The sequence below is a fragment of the Cricetulus griseus genome, chromosome 2 (genome assembly GCF_003668045.3).
Source record: "Cricetulus griseus strain 17A/GY chromosome 2, alternate assembly CriGri-PICRH-1.0, whole genome shotgun sequence".
Taxonomy (NCBI): domain Eukaryota; kingdom Metazoa; phylum Chordata; class Mammalia; order Rodentia; family Cricetidae; genus Cricetulus; species Cricetulus griseus.
The window spans coordinates 139,140,070-139,160,559 of NC_048595.1; the positions used below are offsets into that span (position 1 = coordinate 139,140,070).

A 20,490-nucleotide genomic window follows, 5' to 3' on the forward strand; every position below is an offset into this window, starting at 1 on the left:
AGGAGGCCCTGAGAAGAACCCAGTGGCATAAACAGGTGTGGTGGCTCCTGCTTATAACCCTAGTGATTAGGGGGTGGAAGCAAGAGGCTCAGAAGTTTAGGATTATCCTTGTATCCAGAGAACTCAAGGCCAGCCTGGGCTAAGGAGACCCTGTGAAGATGGACAAACACCAAATTCCCACCAGGATCTGGTTTGCCTTCTCTGGTCTCATACCCTACCCCCAGGCCTCCAATTCTCAGACAATGCTTTTATTTGTTCATTTGTTTGAGACAGTCTCAAGTAGTGCAAGCTGCTCTCCAACTCTTTGTGTAGCCAAGGATGACCCTCCTCCCTCCAATTCTCTAGTGCCAGCATTACTGGCTTGCACCACTAATACTGGACTCAAGAGATGTCAGGAATTGAACCCAAGGCGTTATGCATGCCAGACAAGCATTCTACCAACCAAGCTACAATCCTAGCCCTGGAAGTCTTTCTTGGGGGTTGGAGAATTTCCTTTTACTGGATTTGTAAACTACTCAAAGATAGGGTCTAACTGGTTCACCTTTGCATCTCTGGCTCAGTGCTAGGTTCACAGTAGATACCCAGGCACCGTTGTGGACCACACTTGAATGACATCCTTCTCCATTCACCTGCCATCCTGCCTTTTTCAGTACAGATTCCTCTGTCTATTGCTACGACATACAAGATTTATGGTGAATCCTCATAAATGCCAGTTTTCTGCTTATTTGAAGGACACCGTATGGATACTGATAGTAACTTCAAAGCAGAAACTTCCATTGTGGGATCAGAATGTTCAAGAAATGCAGCAAAGCCTGAAATGCAGGAAGCCCTTCCTTTCGTCGGGCCCTATATTGGCAAGCTTACTGCGGTCCTGCCTCTACCCCTTCTAGGGAGGGACTCAGCGTCAAGGTGAAAAGAAGTCAGAAGCTGGGGTCCGAAGACAAGCAAGCCCCTGATGGAACATGACTTGCTACGTTTCACGTTTCTTCTCCTTTTTTTGTTGAATGGTAAGTACTTGTTTTATTCAGACTGTGGAAAAAAAAACAATTTTAATGAGCATACTAAAATACTCGTCTTCTATTACCTTATTTTAAAAAGATTCACGGGACTCAATTATGAGCCAGGTTAGAGAGAGGTAGAGGCCGCTTCTCTTGACCAGTCTTGGCCTCCCCCGACCTTCCCCACGGGTCGGGTCACCTCAGCTCTTTGGTAGCTGTTACTTTCAGGAGACTTTGCCATCATTCCCGTCTAACCCTTCTGAACTAGAGTCCTGCCCTCCCAACAGGAAGCGATCTTTCTGCTTTCAGGCGAGCCACACGCCTCCCAGCCAGCCAGCAGCTCCAACTAATTAGCACACGTGATGGGAATTGGAAACAAAGTCGCCAACAATAGGAGCGTGGGAACCCCGGCCGCGCGGCAGTTCCAGTGCCCCTCCCCCGCCTGCTCTGCGCAGGACCAGGGGCCTCCAGGGCGGCGTCCCCGTGGTGGGTCATTCAGCAAGCTGTGTTGGCTCCTTGGCTCCCCGACCATCGTCTAAGGTCCAGTTGGAGGTTAGTCACCGAATGTCGATCAGAGCCAGCGAAAAACGACTGTTACCAAATATTCTTTGGACAGTCCAACCGTGAGGTTCAGGGACCTTGCTGTGGCGGTGCCAAAGAGACCCACTCACTGTGTTAAGCAGAGAAGGGGTACGGGTACTGCCCTGTCCCCATTCTGTGGAGCCAGACCTGGACCCAGAAGCCCTGAGCCTAGCCTCCCTAACCCAGGAGCTCTTCTGGGCCTGTGTTTCCTGGGGGGTACCCTCAACCAGCTGGAAACAACTCTAGGCTTAACACCCTTAATGAACTCCTGTGTTAAGGTGGCCTCGGAGAGAAGCTCAGGGAAACTTCTGTTTCCCAGTCCAGGACACCAATGACTTAAATTCAGCTTTAGAATTCATATGCAACTCACCCACTTAAAATACATGATTGGATTGATTTTAGTGAATTCCTACATGTGTGCAACTAATACTAGCTGATGTTAGAATATTTTCATTTTCTCATAACAAAAACTTGGCTGGGCATAGCTCAGAAATACAGCACAAGCATGGACAAGGCCCTTGGTTCAGTCTGTAACACAGGCAAGCACGCACGCGCACACACACTCAAGCAAGCAAAAACACCTGCTACCTTTTGCTATCACTTCCCTTCTCTAGCTGTGTTATAGACTGTTCCATCTTTGTGGTAGGTTTCTTTCACTTTTCCATATTCTTCAGGGTCCATCTAAGTTGTACTATATATACATCAGCATTTGGTTTTTGTTCTCCAATAATATCACACTACAGGGATTTGAACCACATTTTGTTGATGGGCACTGGAATCATTCCCATACTGTGGCCATTATGAATTATGGTATGGAAGTGCACACAGGCTTCCGGCGAACATACGCTTTTTCTGTGAATAGATAACCGGAAGTGGAGTTGTTCATTTGTCGGTAAACTTGTGTTTGGTTTTCAAAGAAAGTCCCAGGTGGTTTCTGAATTGGCTCAGACTTCCCAACCACAATGCAAGTCAGTCTCTGTTTTCTCCTTCTCCAGGTCCTCACTAGCACTGGCTGTCATGGGTCGTTTTGGCCAAGCCATTCTACAACCAAATATATGAAATGATTTCTCAGATCTCCTTTTTCCGTTTTTTGAGACAGAGTTTCTCTGTCTAACAGCCCTAGCTGTCCTGAAACTTGCTTTGTAGACCAGACCAGCCTCGAACTCACAGAGATCTGCCTGCCTCTGCCTCCCGAGTGCTGGGATTAAATGTGTGCGCCACCACCGCCTGGTTTAGAAGTGCTTTCTCAATTATAAAATTAAAAAAATTGGGTGACCCCCTAAGCTGTTTGCCATGTGAATTTCTAAGGTCCTTCTGGGAATAAGAACTGTGACTTGCACTGTATGTTCTAGAGGAGTCACGAATGGCAACGTGCTCTACCAGCTGCTAAAAGCAATAGTATCCTTGTTTAGGGGTGGGGGACTGAAATGGAAAGTTAATTATTTACAAACAGATTTTTAGCTGATATTTGGAGTTGGAGAAGAATGCCCCAGTACAGGACTGATTCCATCGGATAGGTCCCCATCCCACCTCCAACCCCCCAGTTTTCACTGCCTGTGGCAGGCAGGTTGTTCCCATAGGTGTGGGATTAGAATCAGATGTAGGATTCTAAACCATCATACTCAGTAAACCCTCACTGTGGATTGTGTTGTGCACACTTGGAGACTTTCCCTGGATCCCGGGAGTTTAATCAGGGTTGATATTTATTTATTTATTCTACTCTCATAGAAGAGGCTTCTTTTATAATAAGGGCTATGATGTGTCTGTGACTTGACTGGCTGTGGATCACCAAAGGGACAGCTTACTATGCTACAGTAAGAAAATACAGAGCATGTGTATTGCAATGGAGGGGGTGTGAGCATCGTTCTTTGCCTTAACCTATTTATTTCTCAAATTCAAACAACTATCAGGATTTTACATTATCTTGAATAGGTCTTCCCCCAAAGGTTACCTGGTGTGAATAATGATTAAGATGTATTCCTTTTAGAAGGAAAAGTCACTTTAAATTCAGAAGAGGCAAACACCATACATGAAGCACTGACCACCAGCACTGTGCTTGGTGAACCCTTGATTTTGCTGTCACTCCACCTTGGCTACATATTAGAATTGCCTGGGGACTTTTACCATATACTTTTTGCCAGACTCCAGTGTAAATTAATTAGATCTGAATCCCTGGAGCCTTCTGGGAAGGGGGATGCTGAGATATTGTTAACTTCTGTATTTTTCCACCAGGCCTCTAATAAATCCAAGTGCAGCAGGGTTGAAGGTGGTCTCACCCACTGGTTCTCAGAGCACAGTGCAAGGAGCAAGGGCATCACCTGGGGATGTGACTGAAATGCAAGTTCATGGCCCCAAAACTCCAAGACAGAGGCCTCATAATAAGTGTCCATCAACTCCGCTGTGTTCTGGAGCCTGAGGCCACTGGTTGTCAATTTTCTATTTGACTACACTTTGGAGTCATCAGAGGGCTTAAGTACTGACACTAGGTTCTGTCCCCAGAGGTTATGGTTTCTGTTATTTTGTGATATACCCTAATGAGTCAAATTTTATTGTTTAGACAAAGGATTCCTGAATGATTCTAGTATGAGGTCCAGCTGCAAACCATAGAGCTGACTGAAGCAATTCCTAAATCGTGGATTGGGAACTTGTTTGGAAGATGAATTCTTGAGGCCGACCCAGTTTGATTCCCTGTGGTAGCTTCCCTGAACCCATGTGATTCTGACATGTGCTGCCTTCAGCACAATACTAGGTTCTGAAATTGGGATATAGGTGTGTGTGTGTGTGTGTGTGTGTGTGTGTGTGTGTGTGTGTGTGTGCATGCGTGCGTGTGCACTCTCATGTATATACCCCCTCTCTGTATGGTATTTGGAAACATTATAGTTCATTAAAAAACTGTGAACTAGGCCAGCTGTGGTAGCACATAACTTTAATTCCAGCAGACATAGGTAGATCTCTGTGGGTTCAAGACCAGCTTGGTCAACACAGCAAGTTCCAGGTCAGCCAGGGCTGTACTGGTGAGACAAAGAAGCAAAAACTACAAAACAAAAAACCCACTGTGGACTAGAGTCCTTAGAGGAACACCATTTCTCTGTTTATATAATTAATATGTATTATTAAATTCTATTATTACCATTGTAATACTTTTACTACTTTTGTAGATTTGAAGGGTGGCCTCATCTATGCTTTTATCTTTTATTGTCCATTTATTTGACACTCAGATAGCTGAGCATTTCATTTGACATGGGAAGACAATGGTTTCCTTTATTGTCTGTGGAACCCTTCCCATGGGAAATTTATTTTGAGAGCCATGGCTTCTCAAGATAGGCAGCAACTTTCTTAGACAGCAAACTCCAACTGTCACCACCACGACTATCTCCAAATTCAGATGGCTTAAACTGGGAATTTAACATGTATCCCTAATTCCCTAGATGAGTACCTGGTTCTTACATTCCATAGAACTTGGTAGACCTTAAAGCTATATAGCTGAACACCCTGTATCTCAAGATCTCTGGGCAGAGTGACATTAAGCAACTTTGTTTCCTTCTAAATGTTCCCGTTGGAATCAGGCTTTTCCAGTAAAGACAAATGGCTTCCTAAAGTAATGGATTGCAAATGTGTTCTTGGACCAACAATCACCTTAACTTAAGCGATGTATGCTTGATGCTGATAGTCACTGTTTTGGGCCTTGAAAATGGGAAGTGATTTTGTTTGTTTTGTATATTTTATGCATATGGTTTATGACATTCTAGAAGTTACCACCATAGCCCAAGCCAGCCTCAGACTCACTCTAACCTCCTTTCCCCAGTCTTCCAAATGCTAGGCTTACAGGTACCTAACTCAGAAATGACAAGCTGAGTGCTGTCCACTGTCCTCCCGTAATTCATTCCCCATGTTCTTTCCATCCCTGAAAACACAGTCTTCATCAGGCTCATCCTAGAAGATCCCAAAAGTAGGACTTTCTCCCATAGGTTATTTTAAATCACCTCAACTACAAGCAGATCCAGACTGAGAGCCTCCTGGTTCTTACTTCACTCTTTGCCCTCAGGGCCATGTAACTCCCCTCTCACTGGGCCATCTGTCCTCCTGGTTTGTATACACTTGAGTGTGTCCTTTCTACAAAGTCCAGATGATCACATCCTCTCCTTTTTCTGTTCTGACTCCAATAAAGAAAGGTAATAGGATCAAAGGCCACAACTAACTCTTGGCCTGCTGCATCAAAACCTAGAACCTGAACTATTCTTTTTTCCTCTCATCATCTAAATCGAAATTCTGGCTTGCACTAAAAAGCATGGATTGTGGAGACCCAGAGACCACCACCACCACACACACACACACACACACACACACACACACACGAATGCCAATGAGCATCAGCTGTGATGTGCTCTTTGTTTCTAGTGTGTTTACATAGTTTAGTATTATGGTCTTAAGAAGGACAAATTCCAGAAGGCAGAATATTTAAAGTATATAATATAGTGCCCTGGCAGTAAACATTACCAACCACCAAGCAGAATCTTGTATACAAACGTGGTGGTCAGTATTGTTTATTTGATGGGATTTATAATCACTGTAGAATCAAACACCTGGGTTTGCCTATAAGGGATTTCCTAGATGAGAAATTACCTGAGGTGTTTTGCCAAATTAAGAATGAATCCTCCAGTCAAATTTCAAGGATGAGAAAAGTTCAATAAACATTGCAAATGAGAAATATCTAGTGCCTCAACAGCAAGTCTTTGTGTTCTGAACCAAAATCTTAGCGGAAACAAAGATAGTAATGAACTGAGTACTAGCAATATTTTAACACAAGCAATAGCAGAGTAAAATTTTAAAGTCAGCAGCTTACAGAAAACTTAACAATTTGTTTTCCCAACCACTAAATATCACAGGAACTCTTAAAACTGGTTATGAAAATCCTCCAGGAGCCATATTTTATAGAAGACAAGTCTCGAAACTCACAGCTGTTTATTCTAAGAAACTATGCTTATAGAATGTGTTTAGCAGTTCCAGACATGAGTTCTGTTTTGTGAAGTGGGCCTTCAATCCAAGCAGAAAGTGGCCGGTTAACATAACGTTTGTGCCACTATTGCCTGAGTGGGCATATCTTGTCAGGTCAATGGCTATTGTAGCTCACACAGTTCACAGCTGGGTAAAGCTAATGATTACTTTTCTTACCCCAGGAAGCATTGATAAAATCTCCCAGCACTAGCAAAGCTACCCAGTAGAGATGATGTTTCTAGGTCTGTAGCAGCTTGATTTCTCTCTGTTTTATGACTTAAGTATGCACTGTCTTCAGCAATAGGGTCTTACCATCTAGTTTTGGAGGGTAACTGAGAACAGTGGCATAGCTTGTAATGTTAGGGGGTGGTCTATGAGACTCCACTGACCAACAAAGATGTAGTATCATGTTACAAAAGCTTTGAAATATATGAACCCCCAAACCTTATCTTAAATTTTATTGCTCATTTTCCAGAAGATTTTGTTATAGTTCTGCTTAATGTTTATTAAAATGATACACATAAACATATTAATAAACAATTATCTTTTATTGTAAAGAAAAGATACATACTAACACATTTAGGCAATATAAAGAATAAAAATGTATAGGATTTCAGAACTAGTGAAGAGTTTTAAGTCTTGAGAGAGTAAATCTAATGTGTTATGCAATATAATCTGGAATTAAAGAGAAACTGAATTGTTTTTTAAATATAAATTTCTAATACAAACAGAAAAAATAATGTACTAGCTTTAAACCTTGAATTGATAATAAAAGTTCTGCCATGTTTCTCAGATTAAGAAAAGTTTGAAGTAGGAATTATCTTATCTTTAGCCATCATAATACCATAAATGGAGCCACTTAGACAATAGGGATCTCCTTTTAGCTTTGGAAACAGGAAGTCCAAGAGGAGATCCCAGCATGATGGGGTACCTATGAGGCAACCCCACTTTAGGGCCTTACAGATGTCTACCTGCCTTTGCTGTGTTCTATAAAGAAAGAGGGAGAGTGGAGAAAGTTGTGAGGAGAGGTAGAGAGGAGGTGGAAAGACAGCTAGCTTCCTGGTAATTCCATCACAAGGTCTCCATTTTCCTCCAAACTTTATTATCTCCCAAAGGCTCTGTCTTAATTAGAGTTTCTATTGCTATGATGAAACGCCATGACCAAAAACAAGTAGGGGAAGAAAGGGGTTTATTCTGCTTACACTTCCATATCACAGTTCACCATCAAAGGTAGTGAGCCTGGAGGTGGGAGCTGACACAGGGCCATAGAGATTTACTGACTTGTTCTCCATGGCCTGCTCAACCTGCTCTCTTACAGCACCCAGGCCCACCAGCCCAGGGCTGGCACCACTCACAATGGGTTCTGCCTTCCCTTCAATCACTAATTAAGAAAATGCCCTACAGGCTTGCCTACAGCCAGATCTGCTGAAGGCATTTTCTCAATTGGGGTTCCCTTCTCTCAGATGACTCTGGCTTGTGTCAAGTTGACATAAAAACCATCCAACAGAGGCCCTTTCTCCAAACACCATTGCACCCGGCTGTGGGGCCAGTACAGGGCAGAAATGCAAACACCTGACACTTCTTTTTTCCTCCCATAGCAGAAGGTTGCACAGATCCACTGGATTTTGAGTACAAATGAGGCCACGTTTATGCTCAAACTGCAATAAAGAGATAGCTCAGAGATTAACAGCATTTGTCTTATAGAGGACCCAAGTTCATTCCCCAGCATCCACATGGCAGTTTATAGCTGTCTGTAATTCCAGTTTCATGGGATCAGGCATGCATATAGAGCATAGACATACATGTAGGCAAAACATTCATACACAGAAAATAAATATAAATAAATAAATAACAAAAACAAAAAACTACAGTGACTCAATCTTTCTGCCTGGCTTAGGGATTTCTCCCTGTTCTATGTTGTTAGCCTCACCCGGGGAGTACCTGTTGGATGCTCTCAACAACTTGAGCACTGTTAACTTCACCTGCCCTCCAGGAAGGCTCTTGCTTCTACCCTTAAGGCCCCACCCTTCTGAGGACTTCCATTGTGCCAATACCAAGTCTCTTACAGGAGGCCATGTGATTGATGGTTTGTGCACAAGTGTGTAAGGGGATGTAGGTTGGTGGTACAGATGAGCTTTTATCCAACAAAAAACGCTTCCTTTTCTCTCTAAAATTATCTTTTGGCCTCTTTACACTCTGGTCTTAACCTTTTGTCTACTAAGAATATCTGTACTCCAATTCTTTTTTCTTCTTCAGCTCTACATGGTGGTTTTGAATAAAAAAAGAAATCCTTTGACCCTAAAAATTAAAGCTCCAAAAAATATTACTTCCAGCCAATAGGCAGTACGTTAGCATCTGGCTAGTTACAAAACCATGGAGTCTGTGAATTCCAGTCTGGGTGGGGGTCACCTGGGACCTCCTCCTATATTTTGACCTTCAATAATTCAAAATTATCTTAGACTTATTTTGTCTTACTTTGCTTTCTATTGCTACAATAAAAACACCATGACCAAAAGCAGCTTGAGAGAAGAAAGGGTTTATTTCATCTTATACTTTGCAGTCCACCATGAGGTGAAGCCAAGGCAGGACCTCAAGCAGGGTAGGAATCTTGTGACAGAAACTGAAGCAGAGACCGTGGAAAAACACGGATTATTGGTTGTTCCTCATGTTTTTGCTCTGTTCCCTTTCTTATACAACTCAGGACCACTTGCCTAAGGTACCATTGCCCATAATGGGATGGGCCATCCCATGTCAACCATTATCAAAAAAATGCCCCCCACACCTGCCAATCTGATGGAGGTATTTTCTCAATTTAGGTTTTCCTCTTCCAGATGACCCTAACTTGTATCAAGTAGACAAACAAACAAACAAAAACAACAAAAAACAAACAACTATCCATCACATATTTATAATAATAATCTCCTGTAAAATATTAGTCAGGGTTCTCTAGAGTAACAACTCCTCTCTCTCTCTCTCTCTCTCTCTCTCTCTCTCTCTCTCTCTCTCTCTCTCTCTTTCTGTGTGTGTGTGTTAAGGAGACTTATCAGAATGACTTAAAGGTTGTGGCCCAACTAATTCCACAATGACTGGCTATGAACAGAAAATCCAAGAATCCTGAAGTTTTTCAGTCCACGAGACTGGATGTCTCAGGTGGTCTTTAGTAGATACTGGAATCCCAAAGAAGTAGGTTCTAATGTCAATAAAGGAATGGATTTGCTAGCAAGGAGAGAGCAAGCAGGCAAAGAGCAAAAGCTTCCTTCTTCCACATTCTTATCTAGGCTTCCAGCAGAAGGTGTGGCCCAGATTAAAGATGTGCCTTCCTGCCTCAAGATGCAGATTGAAGGTATGTGTCTTCTTACTTCAAATAAAGAAAAAAATTCTTCCTGTGTGCTCTCCATTTTTGGATTTTTGTTAATTCCAGATGTAGCTGACAACCAAGAATAGACATCACATTTGTGTGATACTAAACTGGAGCTGATGGAGTTACATGGTACCTGCATCCAGTCTGCCTGGGAAAATAGACTTTCACTCCACTGTAGCTACCACTTCAAGGACAATATTCCCAGTCCAGTTATGTGACACTCTTAAGACTGATCTCATTATACCTCATGTTGTCTTGAAGCTGTAACTATGAAAAGCAGTGGAATTGTGTAAATTATGAAAATATATTGCAAATGACCACAAAAGTTAAGAAAATAATATTCTATATATCAGTCTCTACATCTCTCTCTGTGTGGGTATGCAATTGTATGTAGTATATATGCAATTATAGGTAGTGTGTATGCAATTGTACGTAGTGTGTACACAATTGTATGTAGAGGCACATGCACAAACCTGTGGAGGACAGAGGACAACTTTGGGCATCATAACTCAGGAGCCATCCACCTTGGTTTCTTTGAGACAGGATCTTGCATTTGTTGGCATCTCACCAATTAGGATAGGCAGACTGGCCATCAAACTTCAGGTATTCATCTGTCTCCCTCCATAGTGCTGTGACTACAAATGTGTGCCATCACACCCAGCCTAGCATTTTTATGTAGGTTCTGGAGATCAAACTGAAGCCATAGAATCTGCAAGGAGCTATCTCCCCAGCCCCAGATGCCTGCATCATTTTAATTGAGACCTCTGGCTGCTATGTATGTCATTACATGCATATGCAGTGCAGACACATGGCTATGTACACACAATTCACCCGTACAATAAAGATTTCTACTAAAATGTTTTATTAAAAATATTATTGTGATTTGTCAGAAAAGAAATTAAAAAGCAAAAGCTTTATTTCATTACTTTCTTAGTAACTATGTTATATACTTATTTATTTTGAGACAAGGTCTCACTATGAAGCCGTGATAGGCTTGAACCTGTCTATATAGACTAACTTGGTCTCAAACTCACAAAGATCCACCTGCCTCCATTTCCTGAGTACTGTGAGTAAAGGTCACCACACCTAGCCAGTAATATTTTTGAGTTGCCTTTAAACTTATGATTTTTAGCTGGGCAGTGATGGCACATGCCTTTAATCCCAGCACTTGGGAGACAGAAGCAGGTGGATCTCTGTGAGTTCAAAGCCAGCCTGGTCTACAAAGTGAGTTCCAGGACAGCAGGGATTTACACAGAGAAATCCTATCTCAGAAAAACAAGAACCAAAAAAACCTAAGCCAAACCAAAACAAAAACCTCATGATTATTTAATTGTTTGTGGATCAGTGGTCATTAGTCAAAAGCTGAATGCAAGAGCTGGGATGTAGCTCAGTTGCTGGAGTAATTGTCTAGGAGGCCTGAAGCCCTAGGTTTGATGTTAAACCTGAAAATCAATCCACAACTATCTAATTAAAACAAGCAAGCTTTATTAAATACTGTCCAGGGAGACGGACACTGACTGATCCATACCTAAGATTCCCAGAGAATGGTGCCGAGTTAGTTAGTCAGGTGCTCATAAAGGTAAAACCCATAAGGTTATGGTACGTCCTGTTTGTCCAACTGGGGGCAAGCATACATACTGACATACTTCCTGCCTATGTACTTCCCACCTCCATGTGATCCAGCACATCCTGTGCAGTTGGGGCAACCATTCTTGTTTACTGAAGTGGAAACTCATGGCTTGTTATCTTACATGAAAAACAGCCCTGAAGCATTCCAGGACACTATCTGCCCTTGGGAAGTGGGGCTAACCAGTTTTCTTTAGCACTCATATGTAGCACAAATAATAAAACCCCAGAGATAGATATTAGGGTTCACGCTGAAGATCAGAGAAGCAAAGCAGCCAAGCCACTAGAGTTCTTCCTCTACTAAGGCTCAGACAAAGAGGGGGTGATCCTGTCCTCAGAGCAACTGCAGGCTGCAATGCTCTCCACCAAACCTCAGACTGCACTGAGCTCCAGCCTAGTATTCTCTCTAGTGTTGTGATCACAGGTGTGAGCTCTGTTTCTCTTTTAGACTGATTCACTCTCATGTAGCCCAGGGTGGCCTCGAACTCACAAAGATCCATCTGCCTCTGTCTCCTGAGTGCTGGGATTAAAGGTGTGGCCACCACTGCCTGTCCTCTATGGCTACCTAGTGGTTTAGGTATGTGGCTAGCTAGTGGCTTAGCTTTTAACAAGGTGTGTGGCTAACTAGTGGCTTCACTCTGAACTTCAGGCAAGCTTTATTTGTTAGATTACAAACAATATATCACTACACTCACATTTGATCCCCAGATACTGCATAAATCAGATATTGTCATATATACCTGTAATCCCAGCACTGGGTGATGTAGGTAGGGGAATAGGAAATTCAAAGTTTTCCTTGACTATGTAGTAATTTCTAAGACTAGTATCAGGTCCAAAAGAAACTCAAGACAAATGGCTAACTGTGGTACCTACTGGCATAGCCAAGCGCATGCTGGCTCCCAGGCTCCCTCAGTGCCACAAATACCTGTTACAGAGTCTATGCTGGAATTGTGGTTTTTCTCACCAGCCCTCCCCCTACCATAAAGTTCTCCAGATCATGGGCTTCCCTTCCCCCAGCTTCTCACTCCTATATAAACCCCGCCATACACTCTAGGCTCTTTTGGTTCCTTCTCTCTTGGCCATCATCTCTCATTCCTCTCAAGGCCTGGTCCATTCTGCGGCCATGTTCAATGTTCTACTTTCTCTCCCTGCTCTGAACTCTTCCTGAGGTCTCTGGCTATGCTCCCCCTCACAAAATCCTTCCTTTCAACTGTAACTTGGAGCCATCATGTCCTCACTTTACACATCTGGTGCCAAAAAACCCCACTTTAAACACCTAGGATACATAAGACCCTGTTGAAAAGTGGGGTTGTGGAGGGGGTGAGGCAGCAATAGCAGTACACAGGCTGGGTAATTTACTACCTTTGTGCTAGGATTAAAATACCTTTCTCTACCTGCTTTTGTCTCCCTTTTCCTTGTCTGTCTCCCTTTTTATATAGATTGAGTGGCTTATCCTGAAGGAATTCACAAGAAAGTCCACTGGAGCTTCCTCCTGGTGCTCCAGCAAAGTTTTGGGTGTTCTTAACATGATTACTGTCACCATTACCATCACCATCACTATCGCTGTCTTCATTTTCGTCATCAGTTATAAGCATAAAGTACGTATTTGTATAATACTTTACAAAAGTCTCTCCCAGGACCCTTCCTCTCTTCTTTGAAACAGTGTCTAACATATTCCAAGTCAGCTCTCAATTCATTATGTCTTGGAGAGCATGGCCTTAAGCTGATCCTCCTGTCACAGTCTCCAAAGTGGCGGGATTCCAGGCACTATCACCACACCAAGCTTTGCTCTATTTCATTTTAACTTTTAAAAACCAAACATTGCTGTAAAGCATCATTCTTCTTTTACTGACGAGGAAAGTAAGGCTCATGGGAGTGAGATGTGAGTATGGCCTATGACTAGCTCTTGCTGTCTCAAACCCAGGCAGGTGACCTGAGCGCCTCTCCTTTTCCACTGTGCTGCTGTGGTTGTTGGGTTCCCAATTAAACATGCCTTCCCAGCAAACAGCAGTGACCTTACAGTGGCTCTCAATTAGAGGCCAGAGAGTAGGAGCACACTTGTCTGTGGCATGACACGGCACAAGGCTACATGATGTTTTAAATGGGACTTCTGGGGAGCACCACATACAGGAGGGAAATTGTTGCTGAGTCAAGATTCTTTTGTGACAGTTTGGGGCCATTCTGCTTCGGTTCTGACATGATGCATGCTCCAAAGGGAGCAGAAGCTGATCTCCGTGATTGCACAGCTTATTTATATCCCTATTTATAGCAGTGTGCACTCAGGGGGATGTTTCTTAATAAGAGACTCAGAAACAGCACTTTCACTAAACATGAACAGCAGAAGGCCATTTTGCTCACAGTAGACTGGTGCTTTAAGTAAGTAGCCTCAACCTCCTCCTGCGATACTAAAAAGCTTCTACTTTCTAGAGATGCTGGGTTAATGTATCCGATCACTAGCTCATGCTACATCCCAATCTCAGCAGATGTGAGACATTATCAGAAGAAAATGCTGGGGTCACCGACTGCTGCCTTCACCAGTAGACCAGACACATCAATAGCAGATACTAACTGCTGCTGTTTACTTGGTGTTACCAGCGGCCCCACATGATGTGATCAATGCTCTTTTCTTAACTGGTCTTGGGTGATAACTATTATCAATATTCTCTTTTCACAGATAACAGAGACATGACGACAGAGGTTAAATAACTTGCCCAATGTCAGGAAGTTCTGAGGAGCTGGATGGAGACCATGGCCTTTCACCATCATTGCCCCAGGCCTGACTCAGTGCCTAGTACTTAGAAGGGCTTTTCTACAAGTTTTTAATCAACCAAACCCTATAAGTTTCAAATACTTCACCTGCTGCCTTCACCTCAGTTTCTTTGGTTGCTCTTTATTTTTCAAGACAGGATTTATGGAGCCCAACTTGTCCTGAAACTTTCAGTCCTCCTATCTCAGCCTCCCCCAGGGGTAGGATGACAGGAATGTACGACCATGAATAACTCTAGGAGTTGTTTTAACACAAAACTCTTTGGGAGGCTGAGTTTCACTACATAGCTCTGGCCTGCAACTCCGTATGTAGATCAGGTTGGCCTCAAATTAGAGTTCTGACTGGCTCAGCCTCGTGAGAGTCCATTACAGAGTGGATACAGCAATTTGACTGAAAGCTCCTGGAGCTGTGAAGCCCTCCCTCCCTCCCTCCCTTCCTCCCTCCTTCCTTTCTTCCTTCGAAGAGGTAGATGGAGGGAGGCTCTGTCTCTGAGCACCATTTGCAGCAGTACCTGTGAGATCACCTGCCCCATAGCATAGTGACAGTGCAAACGAGGATCTCCCATAGAGTTCCAGGTCTCCCAGGGTCTAAGAAGTTCCCTGCAGGGACTTCTCCAGTTCTAAAAAAAAAACGCCCCTTTCTTAAATGTCAGGTCTGAGCACCCCCACTCACTTTGCAAGAAGCCCAAATCTCCCAGGAAAAAAAAAAGTGCCAGTGGCTAGCCACTGGTGGGAAACAGCCTGGTGCTCTTAGCCTGTCCCTGATGCTACCACCCAAGGGAAGCGCTGCTACCCCTTCCTCCCTAGTGATTACTCGGTGACATCCATGGTCAACTCTGAAAAGCTCTCCCAGACCTAATAAAAAGTGTCCCCATTGCCCCCTGTCTCCTTATCAGAAGGTGCCACTAGGCTTTGGGGCACCTATAGCAATCTCACTGTTAGCTCTTTGTGCATTGTCTCCCTAGGATGTGATCCAGAGTGGAGCTCATGACCTCTTGTCACCTTTGTTCCCCAGGTGCTAGCATTGTGCCAGGCATGCAGAAGACACAGGAAGTACTGGTTAGATTGATGGAAGGATAAGCATTGATGTCATTTTGTGGTGCTGGGCCCCTGAGTTATAGCTACAGCCTTTGGTGTTTTGGTACAAGGTATTGTTATACACATAGTCTTGACCTATGTAGCATACGCTGGGCCCAACCTTATGACATTTCTGCTTCTACTTCCCAAGTTCTATGACTGTAGGCATGCAACACCATATGCCCAACAGGATAGCCTCATTTTCTGAAGTAAACATATGTATGAGAAATATTGGAAGCTAAAATGTTGTGAAATCAAACACCCTCACTGTCAACCTTCTCTTTTTACCAGCCAACCTGTTGCCTGTTTCTACCCCTGCATAGCAGCCGGAATTGGCCAAAGCAAAGAAGGCCTTCCTGTAGGTGTCACTGACCCGGAAAACTTAAGAGCCATGGAGTAGAGGAGTAGAGGTCACACTGATTTTCGGTCAGGATGACCTATCACTTTAGGGGAAGAAATGGGATGGGAGAAGGACTATGGAAAGCACAGGAATGGTTTGCCATGTCTTCTGCCTGGATCCCAGGCAGTGGGAGGAGGTAGGTGGTGTGGCGTGTGTGTGTGTGTGTGTGTGTGTGTGTGTGTGTGTGTGTGTGTGTGTGTGTGAAGATGAGGCAGCAGAGAGGCGTTTAGAGGTGGAGGTGAGCTTCCAGGTTGTGACAGCAGCCCTTTAGAAGCTCAGCTGTGAACACAGCAGGAGAACCAGGCTTTGAAAGTGACCTTGGGTTGACCATTCACAAGCAGCATGCAGCGGGATATCAGCTCTTACAGGCGGTTGGACACCACCAAGAACAAAGCCAAGAAGATGGGGAAGGGGAGGACAGGGGAGGGGAGGATGGAGTGGGGGTACGGACACGACGACGACGACAAGGACGACTGGGGAGCTGGATGTTAGGGTGACTTGCAGTAAGATCTTTAGTAGGAGCCAGGAGGTGGCCCAAAGTGTGTTCAGATGGAGGGAAGGAACCGGTAACTGGGTTTAGGCCCTCAGTCTGGGCTTGGAACTCAACGAGTCTAGAAACCAAACTACTTGCAAAGGTGATGAGGTTCTTTTACTCTCCTCAACATTTATGAAGCTGTGCTTCACACACAGGATCGCAAGCTCCAAAAGTGGAACCCATAGTGTTCTACCTTCGAACCGGATAGACTGGATTTTCTCTCGGCTATCTACTCCTATGAACGCTGGACTCGGGAAACAATACTCAGATTTAAAATATTTTTAAAAGTCGGTTTTCTTGGTTGGAAGATTGGGAGAGGCGTGCGCAGAACTTCATATAGCACCCCAAACACCCGCCCCAACTGAGACCAAAGGGAGGGGTGTGTGTGGTGATGGTGAGAAACGTGCATTCCCGCAGTGAGGTCAGCCTCGGAAGCAAACACCCGGGCCGCCACCCTGTCGCCTGCTGAGAGGATCTGGCCGCCAACTCTTGTGGGGGAGGACAAAACCAAACCAAAACAACAACAAAAATCTCAACATAATGAATGTCTCCGGGGACAACTAGCCCTCCCTCAAGTTAACAGAGAAAACAAGCGGTCCACTTCCCCGGAAATGAGATGCACAGGGGAATTCATTCCATCTTGGAGAAGCCCCGCAGGGTTTTCTGGCTTCACAGGATCCCAGAACCCAAAGCACATTAGAGACACTAAGAGACAACCCTGTCTCTGCCCACGGAGCTGGTGGCCACCGCATCCTCGAGCGGCGCCCCGCCAACTGAGAGCGCCCGCCGCCGAGGAGCACGGCAGCCCGGCGGAGAACGGGACGCGGGCGGTGGCTTCCGGGGCTCGCCGGCGCCCGGACTCCGATTACAGGTTCACACGAGGAGCCCGGCAGGCGCGCCCTCGCTCAGCCCCGCGGCCCCGCTCCCCGCCCGGCCATTCTTCTCCATTCATGCGGGACGCCCAGGGCTGCCGCCGCCGCCGCCAGCGCGGCCGCCGTCGCCGTCCGTCGGATTTGGCTGGCGCCGGGGGGCCGGCACTTTCCCACGGCCGCGGCGCGTGCGGCTCACCGGCGGCGCTGCAGGCGCGGCCGGGGCACACGGCAGGCCAATCGGGAGCCGCGGGGTGGGGGCGGGGCGCGGTGGCTAGCGCCGGGCTGGTGTCCCGGGCGGGCCCCCTCCTGCCCGCCGCCGGCCCACCGCCGCCGCGGCCCCCAGCCGAGCTCCCGCGGAGCAGACGCACTGCCGCCGGGCAGGGGCGGGCTCCGGGGGCGGTGCGCAGTCCGCCTTCGCCGCCGCTCGCCCCGCCCCCAGGCGGCTGCCAATCCGCGCAGCGAGGCGCGGATTGGTCAGAGTCGGCTGTTGCCCCGGAGCCGCGGCCCCGCCTCTGCCCTCGCACCTCCCCGCCTACCCCGCCCTCCCTCGGGCCCTGGGAAGGGGCGCAGCGTGGGAAAGGGATGGTTGAGTTTTAATCGGAGGCTGAGCGTGAGTGGGATCAGTGTGCGCGCACCGCCCTCAGCCGAGCGCCGAGCGGCCGCTGCTATTAACTCCTCCCTGCCCGCCGCGCGACCCTTCTCGAGCCCGTGCTCCGCCAGCATGAAGAGAGCTCACCCCGACTACAGCTCCTCTGATAGCGAGCTGGACGAGACCATCGAGGTGGAGAAGGAGAGTGCGGACGAGAATGGGTGAGTTGGCGGCGCCCGGCCGAGCCAGAGAGGGAGGAGAGGCTGGGATGCGCTGGTTCTCGGGTCCTTTTGCCTGGAGTCGTGGGCCGGCTGCTGCTGGATGTGAGCAACCCTCCCGGCGCTCTCCAGCACAAGTTGCCAAAGAAATGAGTGCAGAGGGGGCTCTTGAGTCCCTATCCTTCCTCAAGGCAATTGCTTCCTATCTTACAGAAACTTGAGTTCGGCGCTGGGTTCCATGTCCCCAACAACATCATCCCAGGTTTTGGCCAGAAAAAGACGGAGAGGCGTGAGTATTTACCTCCAATACTTTAAATATATGCACATTGCTATATTACCTAACGGAAAGAACCAAGTTTCTTCTCTTTGCAATTTACAGTCATAATGGAAATGTCCTCTTTTGTTTTTGTCTGTGTCTCACAGATAATTGAGAAGCGCCGACGAGACCGAATCAATAACAGTTTGTCTGAGCTGAGGAGGCTGGTACCCAGTGCTTTTGAGAAGCAGGTAATGGAGGTAGAACGCCTGTTGTAGCCATCTGCTCCTTCTGATTCCCTCCCCTCCATGCTTCGAACCTTATCTGTGCCTTGGAATAAAAGCCTTGCCATGTCTTTCAGACACAAAATTCCAACAGATTTTGTAGACACATCTCATTTTGCTTTAGTTTAAGTTCGAATCTTGCATATTTGTATATATGCATATTTTAAATTCTCCAAAGGCACGGTGTCAAATAAACCTTTTGTCATCTCTTTAGGGATCTGCTAAGCTGGAAAAAGCAGAGATCTTGCAGATGACTGTGGATCACCTGAAAATGCTGCACACTGCAGGAGGGAAAGGTATGCCTCTCCAGTTCTGTCTGGGGCTCTGCGTGGTCGGCGGCGCTGAGGGAGCAGCAAACGCAGTCTGGATTGGTGCAGTCCCTATCTGCTTTTGCTTTGGGGGTGGGGAGAGAACAGTATGTGGTTGCCAGTCAGTGCACCTTGAACAGCACATCGGCTCTTGGACGGTGAATTCATCACCCCAGCCCTCATCCAACTGCACTAACTCACCTTCCAGCAAGTGTCCGACATCTCTGAGCTGCTCCAGTTGTGACAGCCATGATTTAGGTCAAGTCGCTTGCATATGTCTGTTGCCATTTAAGAAAAGCTTGGGAAATGGCTTATTAAAAACAGCAGCTATGTAGTCTGAATTTCATATTCAGGATTTAAAAAAGAATCCAGAGGAAAGGGACCTGTTGTGGCTAAGTATAGGGAAATTCTAACTGACAGTGGGAGGCTGAAGCCTGTGTCTGTCTCCAGCCCAAAAATTCTTCACCAAGGTCCAAGTGCCTAAAAGCTTCACGATGATAACTTACATCTGTGTGTCTAATGAATTTCACTACTCTGTGGTTTCTCTGTCCTTGATGTATTTTTTGTTGTTGTTGAGGGGAAACATTAAAGGAAAGAACAGTTTCATCTGCTAGTAGGGTATAATTCCAATTTCTGCTCAGCAGCTTCTAATTGGGCTTTGAACTTGCATTAGCAAACATATAATGTAGATTAATGCAAAGATTTTGGTCAGCTCCAAAATATTTGCTCTTCCAGGACCCATGCATGATCCCTGAGGTAACCCTGTATGTGTATTTGCCTTTGGAGTGGAAGAAATGCGGGAAATGAGCAGAGCCTTGAAGGTTTTCTTTTGTTTCTATGCTCAGGTTATTTTGATGCGCATGCCCTGGCTATGGACTATCGGAGTTTGGGATTTCGGGAATGCCTAGCCGAAGTTGCCCGTTATCTGAGCATCATTGAAGGACTCGATGCTTCTGACCCGCTTCGGGTTCGCCTGGTGTCACATCTCAACAACTACGCCTCCCAGCGGGAAGCCGCGAGCGGCGCTCACGCGGGCCTCGGACACATTCCCTGGGGGAGCGCCTTCGGACATCATCCACACGTCGCACACCCGCTGCTGCTGCCCCAGAATGGCCACGGGAATGCTGGCACCACAGCGTCACCCACGGAGCCGCATCACCAGGGCAGGCTGGCCTCAGCCCATCCAGAGGCGCCGGCCTTGCGAGCGCCCCCTAGTGGCAGCCTGGGACCGGTGCTCCCCGTGGTGACCTCGGCCTCCAAACTGTCGCCGCCGCTGCTCTCCTCGGTTGCCTCACTCTCAGCCTTCCCCTTCTCCTTCAGCTCCTTCCATCTACTGAGCCCTTCGACACCCACGCAGGCAGCAAACCTTGGCAAACCCTATAGACCTTGGGGGACGGAGATTGGAGCTTTCTAAAGAACTGATGCTGTAGAACAAGGGAGGGGAAAGCTAAAATCCCAGGTGCACGGGGACGTTTGCCAACACCACCTTAAAGCCGTCACAGTAAAAGTAAGGAAAAAGGTACACTTTCAGATGAATTTTTTTCTAAGGACTAAGGGTTTGTTGGTTTACTTTTTTCTTTAAATTTTTTTATCATGTCATATATTAGCAATTTTTAAAAATTA

At 46.0% G+C, this 20,490-nt stretch overlaps 1 protein-coding gene across 2 annotated transcripts; it reads left to right on the forward strand.

Moving 5' to 3' along the window:
- The first annotated feature begins 17,933 nt into the window (after positions 1–17,933).
- On the forward strand, positions 17,934–20,281 carry Hey1 (hes related family bHLH transcription factor with YRPW motif 1). Of its 2 annotated transcripts, none has more exons than XM_035439001.1 (5): positions 17,934–18,022; positions 18,233–18,308; positions 18,443–18,535; positions 18,774–18,855; positions 19,713–20,281. In XM_035439001.1, exons 1-5 carry the CDS (start codon positions 17,934–17,936, stop codon positions 20,279–20,281), a joined length of 909 nt encoding a protein of 302 aa, XP_035294892.1. The 2 variants fall into 2 exon arrangements, with proteins under 2 accessions (XP_035294892.1, XP_027254580.1); XM_027398779.2 differs by having other exon boundaries at positions 18,443–18,526.
- Positions 20,282–20,490: the final 209 nt, after the last annotated feature.

Coding starts and splice junctions, on each gene's coding strand:
- Hey1 (XM_035439001.1), top strand. CDS start 17,934: ATGAAGAGAGCTCACCCCGACTACAGCTCCTCTGATAGCGAGCTGGAC. Junction 18,309..18,442: donor CCAGAAAAAGACGGAGAGGC/GTGAGTATTTAC, acceptor TGTGTCTCACAG/ATAATTGAGAAGCGCCGACG. Junction 18,856..19,712: donor GCACACTGCAGGAGGGAAAG/GTATGCCTCTCC, acceptor TTCTATGCTCAG/GTTATTTTGATGCGCATGCC.